The sequence below is a fragment of the Bos javanicus genome, chromosome 16, assembly GCF_032452875.1.
Source record: "Bos javanicus breed banteng chromosome 16, ARS-OSU_banteng_1.0, whole genome shotgun sequence".
NCBI classification, from domain to species: domain Eukaryota; kingdom Metazoa; phylum Chordata; class Mammalia; order Artiodactyla; family Bovidae; genus Bos; species Bos javanicus.
Window position 1 is genome coordinate 46,297,569 of NC_083883.1, and position 16,422 is coordinate 46,313,990.

Here is a 16,422-nt window from a genome sequence, read left to right on the forward strand (position 1 = left end):
CTAGTTGTTTTCCATTTGTTCCATCTGGGTTTTTTGGTTTGTTTCTTTTTTCTTCGTTTTCTGTCTCACTTGGGTTAAGTGTTTTAAATTACATTTTACCAAGTCTACTGATATTATTTATACTTCTTTAAAATTTTTTACTAATAATTATCCTGAAGTTTACAAACATATTGTAAGAAGTTAGTTTCTATCTCATCAATATACTCCAAATAATAAAATTTGGAAGGAATTTTACAACAGTATATTCCCAATACCTAGCTCCTGTTCTTTGTAGTATTTTTTACACACATTATAAATGCAAAATATTCTTTTTGCTTTAGTCAGTTATCTTTTAGAGTAACTAAAAATAAGCGAAAAATAATAAGTATTTTATCTTAAGTGCCTAAGTATTAGTCACTCAGTCATATCTGATTCCGTGTGACCCCATGGACTGTAACCAGCCAGGCTCCTCCATCCATGGACTTCTCCAGGCAAAACTGCTAGAGTGGGTAGCCATTCCCTTCTCCAGGGGAGCATCCTGACATGCGGATTGAACTCGCGTCTCCTGCACTGCAGGCAGATTCTTAACCATTTGAGCTACCAGGGAAGCCCTTGGCATTTCATCTTACTTTATTCCATTTCCAGTGCTCTTCACTGGTTTGTGTAGACCCAAGTTTTATGTCTGGCATCATATTCCTTCTACCTTTACAAATTCCTTCAGGACTCTTATAGAACAAATTTACTGCTGGCAGTAAATTCCTATAGCTTTTGTTTGAGAAAAATCTTTATATCTCCATTTCTGAAAGATACTTCCCACTAGGTGTATAATTCTGCATTTATGGTTTTCTCCTTTGAAGATTTTACTGTCTTCTAACATTCATGGTTTCTGAAGAAATGTATACTGTAATTTTTATTCTTATTTTTCTTTCTCTGTTTATAATCTTTTTTCTTTTGGTTACCTTCAATATATTCTCTTGGTTTTATTTTAGTTTGAATATGATATGCCCAAGCATTTTTATTTTGTGATTTTTTTTTTTTTGTATTTATGCTACTTGATGTTCTTTGAATGTGGAAATCTCAGCTATTATTTCAAGTATTCTTCCTGAGATTCCAATTACTCCTACTAGATCATTTAATCCTGTCCTCAAATTCTTTTTTTTTTTTTTGGCCGAGCCACATGGCATGCAGGATCTTAGTTCCTCAATCAGGGATTGAACCCACACCCGCTGCACTGGAGGCAACCTCTGGACAGCCAGGGAAGTACACCTAAGTTCTTAAGAGGTTCTACACTGAATGTCCTGTTCTCTTTCTGTTTCAGCTTTCATCATTTTTATTCATTCACCTTCAAGTTCACTGATTCTCTTCTGAGTTGAGTGCCCATCAGTGGCATTCACTTACCTCCAGTGCTGCTAACATTTGTACTTGATCCTTCCTTTTATGTTGCCTCTCTATGCTGTGATTCCTTATGTGCTTTTGCACATTGTCTACCTTATCCTTTGGAGCCTGTATTCATTATTCAGTTATTTCCAATGTCTGTGTCCTGCCTGACTCTTGTTCCGATGACTGTTCTGTCTCTTAGGAGGTTTTTTCCTTGCTTTTCGTATGTTTCACAATTTGCTGAGAACACATTATATAAGACAGCAGGGACTGGGCATGGCTTCCCTTCCACTACATCAGAGTCAATCTAATTAAGCTTTAGGCCAGGCTAAAGGTCTACCGTTGCTATGACTTCATTCAGTGTATGACAGCTTTCAGATCCCTCCAGGGTCACTCTGCTTCAGGTGGTGGCTGGTCCCCTGAGAGCTCCTCTTTTCCAACGTCTGTTCCACTCTCAGGTCTTGGGCTTCCCTTTGCACCGTGCCTCAGAGAAAGTCCGTCTCTTGCAGGTAACAAGATTCAGTCGGTTACGGGATCCAGCACTTACTTCACTTCATGTAAGCGTGTGCCTCTCCTCAGATTACAGGCCTGCTGGCTGTCCTGTAGCCTCAGCACTCTGCTGGGTTCAAGAAAGATCATGAACTTAACGCCTGTCTGGGCTTTTTCCCTGTTAAGTTTGGAATGAGTTAGTTCAGTTTATGAGTCATCTTTCATCTGGGCTTTGTGTCACCCTTGCAGTGGAACATTCAATTTCCCCTAATTTCCCCAGTTCTCTGGCAGCAGGTTATCAATCGGTATGTACAGCTGATGAAGGGACTTTACGTGTCTCTGTTGTTCCTTGTCCTGCCATAATACATTTAAAAGTTTCCCTTCTTAAGTGTGTGTGAGTGCTCAGTTGTGTCTGACTCTCTGCGATCCCATGGACTGTAGCCCGCCAGGCTCCCCTGTCCATGGGGTTTCCCAGGCCAGAATGGTAGAGTGGATTTCCAGTTCCTTCTTCAGGGGACCTTCCTTCTCCCAGGGATTGAACCCATGTCTCTTGTGTCTCCTGCGTGGGCAGGTGGATTCTTTACCACTATGCCACCTGGGATGCCCTATTATTCTTTCTTATTCTTTCCTAAAGCATGACCTGCCTTTATAAAACGGGTCAACATGTATACTTAAAACCCTGTGTTCTTGTGCGCTGCAGCACCCCGTATATAAAACATGCATGCAATGACCATTTAGTATTTTCCTTTTCATTGGTGTCTGTCTCTACTCAATTTCTAATACTTAAATTATAACATTTTCCATCTTTAAGTTGTATTCCTGTTCTCTTGAGTAATAAAGATTTTTTTTTAAACTAGCTCTTTAAACTTGTAGGTCTTAAAATGTTAATAAAATCAAGATGCCCAAGTAATATCAGTTCTCTGAGGTTATTCCAAATGGCAACAGATTTTCCCCCAAAGTCACATCCCAGGTGTGCTCACTAAATATAACACATATGTTAGAAAACGTAAGTTTCTAATAGCAGCATAAGTACACAGAGTTACCTATAGCTTAAATTTTATAAAATGGTGAACAAAGTACTGATGTCTGCTTAGATATACAGCTTCAAACAACAGTACTGGTGGTATTGCCACACCAATGGTAGATAGTAAGAAACTGGGTAAAGCAGGAGCTTACAAAGAATTTCTACTCTGAGAAAAAATTCCAGAGGTCAGGACACAAAAATCTCATGAACATGAGATCAGAGGTCAAGGCAGCAGCAGGCAGCATTACCTGGATTAGACGATGAAGAACACATTTAGAGAATTTAGATTTAAAATCTCCCCCAAAGAATTTTCTCTGCCAGGACATGGGATAATGATAAAGAGCAAAAAAAAGATATTTAAGATAAATCCTTTTGTGAAGGAGATCTGATGGTGTCAAGCAACAAAAAGAGTTGTCCTTTCTATCTTGTGCCCATACATCTACAGCAGTAGAAACAAACGGAAACATGAAACCTTCTGTCAAGGTGAAGAAAAAGTACAAAAACCCAAAGTAAAGGACTTGCTGTATCCAGAGGGCATCCTATGGGCTCCCAGTGATACCACTTCTAGGAGCCACAGTTTGATATTTTTGTTGTGGAAATCATGTCAAGTCCCAAAAAACACAGCTACTATATTATTACTGACTTCAGGTAAGATTTCACCCTATTCTGTAAAACACCCATTTGACAATGATAGAGACCATCAGTAACATTTAGGTGACCAAAATCTACAATAGCTTCCAACATTATATTAATATTTGAGGAGAAAAATTAGAAGAGAAATTTATGTAAGTAAAGAAGTTATGAAACTCATACATATGTGAAGTGAGGTGAAGTGAAAGTCACTCAGTTATATCTGACTTTTTGTGACCACATGGACTGTAGCCTGCCAGGCTCTTCTGTCCATGATATCCTCCAGGCAAGAATACTGGAGTGGGTAGCTGTTCCCTTCTCCAGGGGATCTTTCCAACCCAGGGCTCGAACCCAAGTCTCCCAGATTCTTTACCATCTGAGCCACCAGGGAAGCTCGTGTGTGTGTGTGTGTGTGTGTGTGTGTGTGTCTGTGTGTGTATAGATATAGATACATCAGTTTCAGTTGAGTCGCTCAGTCTTGTCTGACTCTTTGCAACCCAATGCACTGCAGCATGCCAGGCCTTCCTGTCCATCACCAACTCCCAGAGTTCATCCAAATTCATGTCCATTGATCGGTGATGCCATCCAATCATCTCATCCCCTGTCGTCCCCTTCTCCTCCTGCCCACAATCTTCCCCAGAATCAGGGTCTTCTCATGACTCAGCTCTTTGCGTCAGGTGGCCAAACTATTGGAGTCTCAGCTTCAACATCAGTCCCTCCAATGAACACGCAGGACTGATATCCTTTAGGATGCACTGGTTGAATCTCCTTGCAGTCCAAGGGACTCTCAAGAGTCTTCTCCAACACTACAGTTCAAAAGCATCAATTCTTTGGCACTCAACTTTCTTTATAGTCCAACTCTCACATCCATACATGACCACTGGAAAAACCATAGCCTTGACTAGATGGACCTCTGTTTACAAAGTAATGTCTCTGCTTTTTAATATGCTGTCTAGGTTGGTCATAACTTTCCTTCCAAGGAGTAAGTGTCTTTTAATTTCGTGGCTGCAATCACCATCTGCAGTGATTTTGGAGCCCCCAAAAATAAAGTCAGCCACTGTTTCCACTGTTTCTCCCCATCTATTTGCTATGAAGTGATGGGACCGGATGCCATGATCTTCGTTTTCTGAATGTTGAGCTTTAAGCCAACTTCTTCACTCTCCTCTTTCACTTTCATCAAGAGGCTCTTAGTTCTTCACTTTCTGCCATAAGGGTGGTGTCATCTGCATACCTGAGGTTACTGATATCTCTCCCAGAAATCTTGATTCCAGCTTGTGCTTCCTCCAGCCCAGAGTTTCTCATGATGTACTCTGCATAGAAGTTAAATAAGCAGGGTGACAATATACAGCCTTGACGAACTGCTTTTCCTATTTGGAACCAGTCTATTGTTCCATGTCCAGTTCTAACTGTTGCTTCCTGACGTGCATACAGGTTTCTCAAGAGGCAGGTCAGGTGGTCTGGTATTCCCATCTCTTTCAGAATTTTCCACAGTTTATTGTGATCCACACAGTCAAAGGCTTTGGCCTAGTCAAGAAAGCAGAAATAGATATTTTTCTGGAACTCTTTTGCATTATTGATGATCTAGTGGATGTTGGCAATTTGATCTCTGGTTCCTCTGCCTTTCCTAAAACCAGCTTGAACATCTGGAAGTTCATGGTTCACGTATTGCTGAAGGCTGCCTTGGAGAATTTTGAGCATTACTTTACTAGCATGTGAGATGAGTGCAATTGTGCGGTAGTTTGAGCATTCTTTGGCATTGCCTTTCTTTGGGATTGGAATGAAAACTGACCTTTTCCAGTCCCGTGGCCACTGCTGAGTTTTCCAAATTTGCTGACATATTGAGTGCAGCACTTTAACAGCATCATCTTCTAGGATTTCAAATAGCTCAATTGGAATGTCATCACCCGCACTAGTTTTGTTTGCAGTGATGCTTCCTAAGGCCCACTTGACTTCACATTCCAGGATGTCTGGCTCTAGGTCAGTGATCACACCATCGTGATTATCTGGGTTATGAGGATCTTATTTGTACACTTCTGTGTATTCTTGCCACCTCTTCTTAATATCTTCTGCTTCTGTTAGGTCCATACCATTTCTGTCCTTTATCGAGCCCATCTTTGCATGAAATGTCCCCTTGGTATCTCTAATTTTCTTGAAGAGATCTCTAGTCTTTCCCATTCTATTGTTTTCCTCTATTTCTTTGCATTGATCACTGAGGAAGGCTTTCTTATCTCTCCTTGCTATTCTCTGGAACTCTGCATTCAGATGTTTATATCTTTCCTTTTCTCCTTTGCTTTTTGCTTCTCTTCTTTTCACAGCTATTTGTAAGGCCTCCGCAGACAGCCACTTTGCCTTTTTGCATTTCTTTTTCTTGAGGATGGTCTTGATCCCTGTCTCCTGTACAATGTCACAAACCTCCGTCCATAGTTCATCAGGCACTCCGTCTATCAGATCTAGTCCCTTAAATCTATTTCTCACTTCCACTGTACAATCATAAGGAATTTGATTTAGGTCATACTTGAATGGTCTAGTGGTTTTCTCCACTTTCTTCAATTTAAGTCTGAATTTGGCAAAAGGAGTTTATGATATGAGGCACAGTCAGCTCCTGGTCTTGTTTTTGCTGACTGTATAGAGCTTCTCCATCTTTGGCTGCAAAGAATATAATCAATCTGATTTCGGTGTTGGCCATCTGATGCTGTCCATGTCTAGAGTCCTCCTGTGTTGTTGGAAGAGGATGTTTGCTATGACCAGTGTGTTCTCCTGTCAAAACTCTATTTGCCTTTGCCCTGCTTCATTCTGTACTCCAAGGCCAAATTTGCCTGTTACCCCAGGTGTTTTCTTGACTTCCTACTTTTGCATTCCAGTCCCCTATAATGAAAAGGACATCTTTTTTGGGTGTTAATTCTAGAAGGTCTTGTAGGTCTTCATAGAAACATTCAACTTCAGCTTTTCCAGCATTATTGGTCAGGGCATAGACTTGGATTACCGTGATATTGAATGGTTTGCCTTGGAAATGAACAGAGATCATTCTATCGTTTTTGAGATTGCATCCAAATACTGCATTTAGGACTCTTTTGTTGACTATGATGGCTACTCCATTTCTTCTAAGGGATTGCTGCCCATAGTAGTAGATATAATGGTCATCTGAGTTAAATTCACCCATTCCAGTCCATTTTAGTTTGCCGATTCCTAGAATGTCAACATTCACTCTTGCCATCTCCTGTTTGACCACTTCCAATTTGCCTTGATTCATGGACCTAACATTCCAGGTTCCTATGCAATATTATAACATCAGACCTTGCTTCTATCACCAGTCACAAGCACAACTGGGTGTTGTTTTTGCTCTGGCTCCATCCCTTCATTCTTTCTGGAGTTATTTCTCCACTGATCTCCAGTAGCATATTGGGCACCTACGGATCTGGGGAGTTCATCTTTCAGTGTCCTATCTTTCTGCCTTTTCATACTGCTCATGGGGTTCTTAAGGCAAGAATACTGAAGTGGTTTGCCATTCCCTTCTCAAGTGGACCTATAATGCATAAGACTAACTTCTTAAAATAATGTCAACTATCATGATTGATCCAATTCTTCTGAAATGTTCCTTACCTCATATTGAGAAAAGAAAAGCATGTAAGCAAGAAAAAGACCAAGTTTTTCATTCAATTTAGGTCATTGACATTCTCCATTTGTTTGAAATGATAGGAAGGGATTATCATTTTAATAATATTTGATTATCTGAAATCCATTCTAAAATTAACAAGTTTGGTTTATAAATTGCTCATACAGAGGAACTGTGGTGCTGGAGAGTCCCTTGGATTCAAGGAGATCAAACCAGTTAATCTTAAAGGAAATCAACCCTGAGTATTCACTGTAAGGACTGATGTTGAAGCTGAAGCTCCAATACATTGGACACCTGGTGTAAAGAGACAACTCACTGGAAAAGACCCTGATACTGGTAAAGATTGATGGCAGGGGAAGAAGGGGACGAGAGGGGACAAGATAGTTGGGTGGCATCACCAGAGTGTAGTCCATGAGGTCACAAAGAGTCAGATGTGATTTAGAGACTGAACAACATAGAGAGGAAATCAACAAATCAGTTGGAATTAGCAGAAACGTCAATTCTTTAGTAGAAGTGTTCTGTGACTACATTCTAACACCATTTAACTTTCAGGATAGTATGTGCTGCTGCTATTGTCATTATTATGATTATTATTACTTTTGTCATCTGGGTATATAAACCTGAATAGCAACACGCAGGGGTCATGGCTTCATGAGAGCGGGGAACTGCCCTGATGACTTACCCCAGGCTGTCCTGAGCGGGTTCCCAATACTGGCTTGTTTGCTGACTTGGCCCTTGACTCCATGTAGAGCTGCTGACCTAGATTCTTGATCTTGTTCACACTGGCACAGATGTGCTACAAAGTCAACTTAGGGCAAAGAGTGATGAACAATGTTTCAAAGATTGTAACAATGTACATCAAGAGATACATAAACCAAATACATGTAACTCTTGGTTCTCTGAGGACAGAGTAACTGAAATCACCATAACAGCATTAGTTCAGTCTTCCGCTGAGCCACAGCACACGGGTGCCAAGGAGGCTTTGCATCAACCTGTCCACAACATGCTACTTTTTAATTCTGTTTTATTTATTTTTTTGGCTGCACCCTGTGGCATGTGGGACCTTAGTTCCCAAACCAGGGATTGAACCCATGCCCTCTGCAGTGAAAGTGCTGAGTCTTAACCACTGGACCACCAGGGAAGCCCCCAGGCTAATTTTTAGAAAGCACACAAGTAGCCTAAATGCCACCTTCTTAAAGGTGGGATTTTCTTTTTACAGACATTTTTCCCAATCAGAAGTAGATCAGAAGGTCTATGACCAAATCAGGTCTTCAACTCAAGAGCATATACTGAGAAGCCACACATGTCGAGGTACAGAACCGGCGCTGACACGTCACGGGTAACAACACATGGAGAAAAGGATATGTGCTCAGAAGCACACACGTGCCTGCTCACCGGTGCCTTTGGCACCTCATCCACACCATGCCCGCTGGACTCACTGGAGGACGCGAGGCTGACCTGAGGCTCCTGTGACCCGCTGCTCCCCAGGCTCCCGTAGCCGCTGGACATGCTCCCATGAACAGGCTGTGAGAGAGAGGGAGGCCCATGCAGCCCCGGGTTACACGGCAAGTTAGAGGGGAGACCTGCATTACCTGCCTCTGTGCTCACCTGCAGTAATCACTAAATTAAGGTGAAAATTTTTGGACTCCTAATGGCGGCGTGTGAAGGGTGATGCTGACGTAGAGGACATTTCTCTCTCATCTCAGTAATTCTCAAGGGCAGAGTTTACTTTTCTAGTCTAGGTGGGTATTTAGAGTACGATGATTTTTTTTAAAAGCCGTGGTTAATAAATTTAACAAAACATGAAGATAAACTCTAACTCTTGATGCTGAGTTTAAAACAGGCAGAACAAACAAAATACCAATACATACCATACTATCCCCCCAAACCTAACAGATACTTCATGAACCCTAGAGATGGCTGGATAGCTTCATTGACTCAATCAACATGAGTTTGAGCAAAGTCTGGGAGACAGTGAAGGACAGGGAAGCCTGGTGTGCTGTAGTCCATGGGGTTGCAAAGAGTCAGACACGACTTAGCAACTGAACAACAGAGATTTTATGAACGACATTTTGAAAATTACTGACCAACAGTTTTAGTGGTACCACTGTTGTAGCCAAACGCTCAGGGAAGCTAACTCCCTCAGAAGGACAGCGTGAATGGTGGAGTGCAGCTTATTACATCGGCGGGTCCAAGGCAGAGTTTCCTCTTGACCCAGAGACTCTGACCGATTTTTGTGACAACCTTTTATATCCAAAGTGTAGGTACCCAAACCCATATCCCCAAATTCTTAAAACCCACTCTGGACAATGTTATTAAAAGATACAATCAGGTTACAGCCATAAATTCACATTCTAAAGCTATCTGGACATACAGCTTAGCCAACAGCAATAGGTATTATTAAGATTATAGATAGTGATTGATTACTTAGGGGACACTGCATTCCTTCTGGCTCTGGGAGCTCTAGCTAAGTACAGGGTCTGCCTGGTCTGGTTTTTATCTGCCTAAGAGGCCTATTCGGCTGCTGGTATTTTATCTCCATGGCCTCCTAGATATACAGTCCAAAAGTTCGCCGAGTCTGTAAGACGGAGTTCCTTTTCCTTTAAAAACGGAGTCAGTCCAGTGAGGGCAACCTGCTCCTCTCCTCTTTCACCATCAGTAAACACTCAGCAAGGTAACTCACTGAATCTCTAGGAGAAATCATTTTGGTACTTGTTTTCAACAGGTAGTTGTTTTTCATACTTTTGCCTCATCTAATGATTAGAGATACTGAGACCCGCCACTCCTCCCCCAACTTTTAAAATTAATTATTTCAAAGAACAGCAAAGCTAAAACACTGGCAGCATTTGAAAGACAAGAATTCTCTCATTTAGAAATAACTTCTTTGTCTAATTGCTTCTTGTGACTCATTATGCTGTCTTCAAAAAGTTCTTACAAAAATGTCCTGTGTATTTAACACAGATAAAGGAAAACAAGATTAATGAAATTTAACTTAAAAACAAAAAGAAGACAAAAATTTCTGGGATGTAGAGGGTAAGGCTAGCAGTTTATTTCTGTGAAATGACTTTACTAAGACTGAATGTTAAAATTAAACACAACTATAAGAATTTTGCGTTTTTTTTTTTTTTTAAATCTCTAACTTTACCTGTAAGAGAAGTTTTTGAATTTGTTCTTGTAATTCTGTGATGTCTTTGTCAACATTGCTCATCTTTTTTACTCTGGTGGCAAAAATATCCTTGTTTAGTGGACTCCTACAAAATGCCAAGGGAAAGACTGAGTCAAGCAATTTAAGATTCATTCACAATGAAGTCTAAAGTGATCTTTAATAGAACATTCAAACAATAAAGCTATGTCTTTACAAAGCAACTCTTCAACTCCAAATACAGAAAATATGAAGCTCATATTCTATTTATGGAAGCAGAGAAAATCCAAAGAAACAAGGGAGACGTTAACAGATTTTAGTTCAGTCTCTTCATAGCTCATATCTTTCCAAAATCATTTCAGCATTGTATCTGTATAAATTTAAAACAGTGACAAGTAACCTCCTCAGCTACTACAGCATGTTCAACAACTACTGGTCTCCAAATTTAACATGGACTGAGTAACCTACTGGTTCTGAAACTGAGGGCTTCCTTGGTGGTTCAGACAGTAAAGAATCTGCCTTAGATGAAAGAGACCTGGATTTGATCCCTGGGTCAGGAAGATCCCCTGGGGGAGGAAATGGCAACCCACTCCAGTCTTGCCTGGAGAATCCCATGAACAGAGGAGCCTGGTGGGCTACAGTCCATGGAGTCGCAGAGTCAGACACGACTGAGTAACTAATAATTTCACTTTTCACTTTTTTTCTAAGAAATTTTAAGACCTTGAAAGTGAAAGTGAAGTCGCTCGGTCCTGTCCAACTCTTTTCGACCCCATGGACTGTAGCCTACCAGGCTCCTCCCTCCATGGGATTCTCCAGGCAAGAATACTGCAGTGGGTTGCCATTTCCTTCTCCATTTAAGACCTTAAGTTTGTCAAACAACATTCAATGCTTAATGTATCTAATCACTTGAGCTATGTAATAAAGATGATTCTGCTCCCATCCTCACGGTGAACATGTGGCTGTCACAAAACCTTCAGTCTTTATATTCAAATTCTAGAGCATCTGAAATCTACTAGCTGAACAGCAACTAAGAGAAGGAACTGACGATGACTCAGGACCCTCTATGCGACAAGAAGTAGCCTTGCTTCATGACATACATCAAGAATATGCCACATTTTCTAAACTCTCACAATATGTGAGCGCCACTGGAACTGCTCCACCACTTCCCCCTCCTCCTGTCCCATGCACCATGAGCCTGAGTGTCATCCAGAGGTGTCTGGGCTGCTGGTCAAGTGTAAGTTTGAGTGAAAATAGGACGTCCGACTTTGTGCAATGAGACTGGGGTATTCCCGGTGGGGACCCTTCCTACAAAACTGAGCTGCACATTTAATCACCAATTACATCACTCAAAGGATTTACATGAGAGGATTCCCTGCTGGTCTAGCCATGAGGACTCAGAGCTTTCACTGCCAAGGGCTCAGGTTCAATCCCTGGTCAAGGAACTAAGGATTCCTCGGTGGCTCAGTGGTAAAGAATCTGTCTGCAATGTAAGAGATGCAGGAGATTCAGGTTTGATCCCTGGGTTGGGAAGATCCCCTGGAGGAGAGCATGGCAACCCACTCCAGTACTCTTGCCTGGAGAATCCCATGGACAGAGGAGCCTGGTGGGCTACAGCCCATAGGATTGCTAAGAGCCAGATATGACTGAGCATGCACATGTAAGGAACTAAGATCAACTAAGATACCACAAACTGCATCACTCAGCCAAAAAAAATGATTCACGTCGCAAGAGCGACACCACTTTCAACAAATGCTATCAACTCAGCAGGAAGAGTTGGCTTCGGTGCTTGTCAGGAAATTGGTCGAAGGCTAAGGAAGGAAGTTTGATTTTCATCTCCTCTTTGCAACTTCCTCCCTCAGAGATCGGTGAGAAAGTGACTCTCACCGAATGTGGATTTTTTTTTTTCTGTAATGTGAGAGGTAATAAGCACCTAGCCTTCCTCCCCACAGAGCTGCTTAATATCAAAAAGATAATTAAGGTTAGGGTCCCTCACTGAACACTCTCACAGCCCCCCTCCCACCTCAACTGTCACCTTTCCAAAACTCTACTCGTGTGTCCCAGCACATGAGTAGTTTCTGCTTTCCGTGCACGCTGGGCTACATGGAGGCAAAGAGAAGGTCTGCTCTGTTTACAGCCTCATCCTTAGGTCCAGCACAACGCCTGACTCAGCAGGTACTGCATTAATACTTATTGAAGGAATAAACGCATTAAAGTAACTACACAAACACAACAGATGATTATTATTCTGTGAGAGGTTAATACCTACTAGACTCTGAATGCTTTCCCTCACATAACCCTGCATGTGGAGACGCAAATATTGGTATAATCTTAAAAAAGCACTGAAAACACTGTAAGTATTAATATGTCAATTTATTCCACATATTTTTAAGATTGTTTTTTGATGTGGACCATTTTTAACGTCTTAATGCATTTATCACAATATTGTTTCTGTTTTATGTGTTGACTTTTTAGCCTCAAGGTATGTGGGGTCTTAGCTACCCAACTGGGGATCACACCTGCACCCCTGCAATGGAACTTGAATTTTTAACCACTGGACCACCAGGAAAGTCCCTACTCCACACATATATATATTTTTTTTTAAGTAATTTTTTTCTCTTTCCTTTTTTTAAATTACAAAAGTATGGTATTTACAGAAGACTTGGAAAATAGAAGAGAGTTACATATAGCTCCTATATATACATATATATACATTATTTTTTAAAGTAGATAAATTAAGATTTTTAGTTGGGGTTTCAATATCAAAGGGTTTCCATGGTGGCTCAGATGGTAAAGAACCCGCCTACAATGTAGGAGACCTGGGTTCGATTCCTGGGTTGGGAAGATCCCCTGGAGAAGGAAATGACTACCCACTCCAGTATTCTTGCCTGAAGAATTTCATGGACTGAGGAACCTGGCTACCTATAGTCCATGGGGGTCACAAAGAGTCAGGCACAACTGAGTGACTAACACAAACACACTCAATAACAAACTCTCAAAAACTAGTAGAATGAATATATAGAGAAGTAGAAGGATATAGTAAACTGTGAACCAATTCAACATAATTAAGATTTATACAATTTTCACACAACAGTAGGATCCAAATTATATTCAAGCTCCCATAGAGTCTAAACTAGGAGACACTGGAACATATCCAGGGACATAAAACAAGGTGCAAAAATTTCATGGTCTAAAGGTACTGAAATCCTAGAGTCTGTTCTCTTATCACTGTAGAACTACGCTAGAAATCAGTATCAAAAGATATCTAAAAATAACACATATTTTCAAGTGCATTGTGACATGTACCAAGAGAGATTTTTGACTTATTAGCCATTGAAAGCCCCTATTCCATACATTTTTTAATCAAAGAATAGAAAGGATAGTTGGAGAAAAAATCTAGGACATTCCTCTGGTGCTGATGGGGAGGTGCTCAGACCAGTCAACAGACACCCAAATGGACATCTCATCAGAAGAAGCGGGGTTTCCTATATTCTTTCTAAGCAACCATCTAATTTTATCTTCATTTCCCAACAGGTTTCCCTATTGGGCTGATCAACATGAATAGCTCTTCCTTGGCAGTCATATTAGCTACCTTAATTATCAGATTAGTCTTCTACCACAAATCAGCCTCATGAGTCAGGGATGCAGGGAGCCTGATGCTTCCACTAAGGCTGCAGACTCACTCTGGTGAGAGGCTGAACCCTGGAGCACAGTCAGGTCAGAGCAACCTGAGGCCTATCTCACCATTGCCCAGCATCACTCCATCACAATATTAACATAGGATAAAATAAGACTGGGAGATCTACTGTTCTTAGTTTTATGCTTATATCTGCAAAGTTGAATAAAAAAATACAAAAGATAATTTATCAACCTATGGTTTTTCCAGTGGTCATGTACAGATGTGAGACTTAGACCATAAGGAAGGCTGAGTGTTTTAGACCTGATGCTTTCGAACTGTGGTGTTGGAGACTTTCGAGAGTCCCTTGGACTGCAAGGAGATCAAACCAGTCAATCCTAAAGGAAATCAACCCTGAATAGCCACTGGAAGGACAGATACTGAAGCTGAAGTTATAATACTTTGGTCACCTGATGCAAAGAGCTGACTCATTGGAAATGACGCTGATGCCGGGAAAGATTGAAGTCAAAAGGAGAAGGGGACAGCAGAGGATGAGATTATTAGATAGCATCGCCATCTCAACAGAAACTGACAAACCCTGGGAGAAAGTGGAGGACGCAGAAGTCTGGCGTGCTGCAGTCCATGGGGTTGCTAAGAACTGGACACAACTTAGCGGCTGAAAAAGAACAGCAGCAGCAGCATAATACTGAAGTTCAGTTCAGTCGCTCAGTCATTTCTGACTCTTCGTAACCCCATGACCCACAGCACGCCAGGCCTCCCTGTCCATCACCAACTCCCAGAGTGCACCCAAACTCATGTCCATTGAGTCGGTGATGTCATCCAAACATCTCATCCTCTGTCATCCCCTTCTCCTCCTGCCCTCAATTTTCCCCAGCATCAGGGTCTTTTCAAATGAGTCAGCTCTTCGCATCAGGTGGCCAAAATATTGGAGTCTCAGCTTCAACATCAGTCCTTCCAATGAACACCCAGGACTGATCTCCTTTAGGATGGACTGGTTGGATCTCCTTGCAGTCCAAGGGACTCTCAAGAGTCTTCTCCAACACCACAGTACAAAAGCATCAATTCTTCGGCGCTCAGCTTTCTTTATAGCCCAACTCTCACATCCATACATGACTACTGGAAAAACCATAGCCTTGACTAGATGGACCTTTGTTGACAAAGTAATGTCTCTACTTTTTAATATGCTGTCTAGGTTGGTCATGACTTTCCTTCCAAGGAGTAAGTATCTTTTAATTTCGTGGCTACAATCACCATCTGCAGTGATTTTGGAGCCCCAAAAAATAAAGTCAGCCACTGTTTCCACTGTTTCCCCATCTATTTGCTATGAAGTGATGTGACTGGATGCCATGATCTTAGTTTTCTGAATGTTGAGCTTTAAGCCAACTTTTTCACTCTCCACTTTCACTTTCATCAAGAGGCTCTTGAATTCTTCTTCACTTTCTGCCATAAGGGTGGTGGCATATCTGAGGTTCTTGATATTTCTCCCAGAAATCTTGATTCCAGCTTGTGCTTCCTCCAGCCCAGAGTTTCTCATGATGTACTCTGCATAGAAGTTAAATAAGCAGGGTGACAATATACAGCCTTGATATACTCCTTTTCTTATTTGGAACCAGTGTGTTGTTCCATGTCCAGTTCTAACTGTTCCTTCCTGACGTGCATACAGGTTTCTCAAGAGGCAGGTCAGGTGGTCTGGTATTCCCATCTCTTTCAGAATTTTCCACAGTTGATTGTGATCCACACAGTCAAAGGCTTTGGCATAGTAAAGAAAGCAGAAATAGACGTTTTTCTGGAACTCTCTTGCTTTTTCGATGATCCAGCAGATGTTGGCAATTTGATCTCCAGATCCTCTGCCTTTTTTAAAACCACCTTGAACATCTGGAAATTCATGGGTCACATATTGCTGAAGGCTGGCTTGGAGAATTTTGAGCATTACTTTACTAGCGTGTGAGATGAACGCAATTGTGCGGGACTTTCCTGGCAGCTCAGACAATAAAGCATCTGCCTACAATGCGGGAGACCCGGTTTCAATCCCTGGGTGGGGAAGATCCTCTGGAGAAGGAAATGGCAACCCACTCCAGTATTCTTGCCTGGAAAATCCCATGGGATCATAAAGAGTTGGACACGACTGAGCGACTTCACTTCACTTCACTTTGAGCATTCTTTGGCATCCCCTTTCTTTGGGATTGGAATGAAAACTGACCTTTTCCAGTCCTGTGGCCACTGCTGAGTTTTCCAAATTTGCTGACATATTGAGTGCAGCACTTTAACAGCATCATCTTCTAGGATTTCAAATAGCTCAACTGGAATTTCATCACCTCCACTAGCTTTGTTCATAGTGATGCTTCCTAAGGCCCACTTGACTTCACATTCCAGGATGTCTGGCTCTAGGTGAGTGATCACACCATCATGATTATCTGGGTCATGAAGATCTTTTTTGTACAGTTCTTCTGTGTATTCTTGCCACCTCTTCTTAATATCTTCTGCTTCTGTTAGGTCCATACCATTTCTGTCCTTTATTGAGAGCATCTTTGTAT

General features: G+C 41.5%; 1 protein-coding gene across 1 annotated transcript in view; it reads right to left on the reverse strand.

Annotated features, from left to right (window-relative positions):
• Positions 1 to 16,422, reverse strand: part of PER3 (period circadian regulator 3) — a 54,082-nt gene that overhangs the window by 11,309 nt on the left and 26,351 nt on the right. The window contains 3 exon segments of the mRNA XM_061382865.1: positions 7,794 to 7,920; positions 8,508 to 8,636; positions 10,258 to 10,363. Coding sequence (XP_061238849.1) covers positions 7,794 to 7,920; positions 8,508 to 8,636; positions 10,258 to 10,363 — 362 coding nt within the window.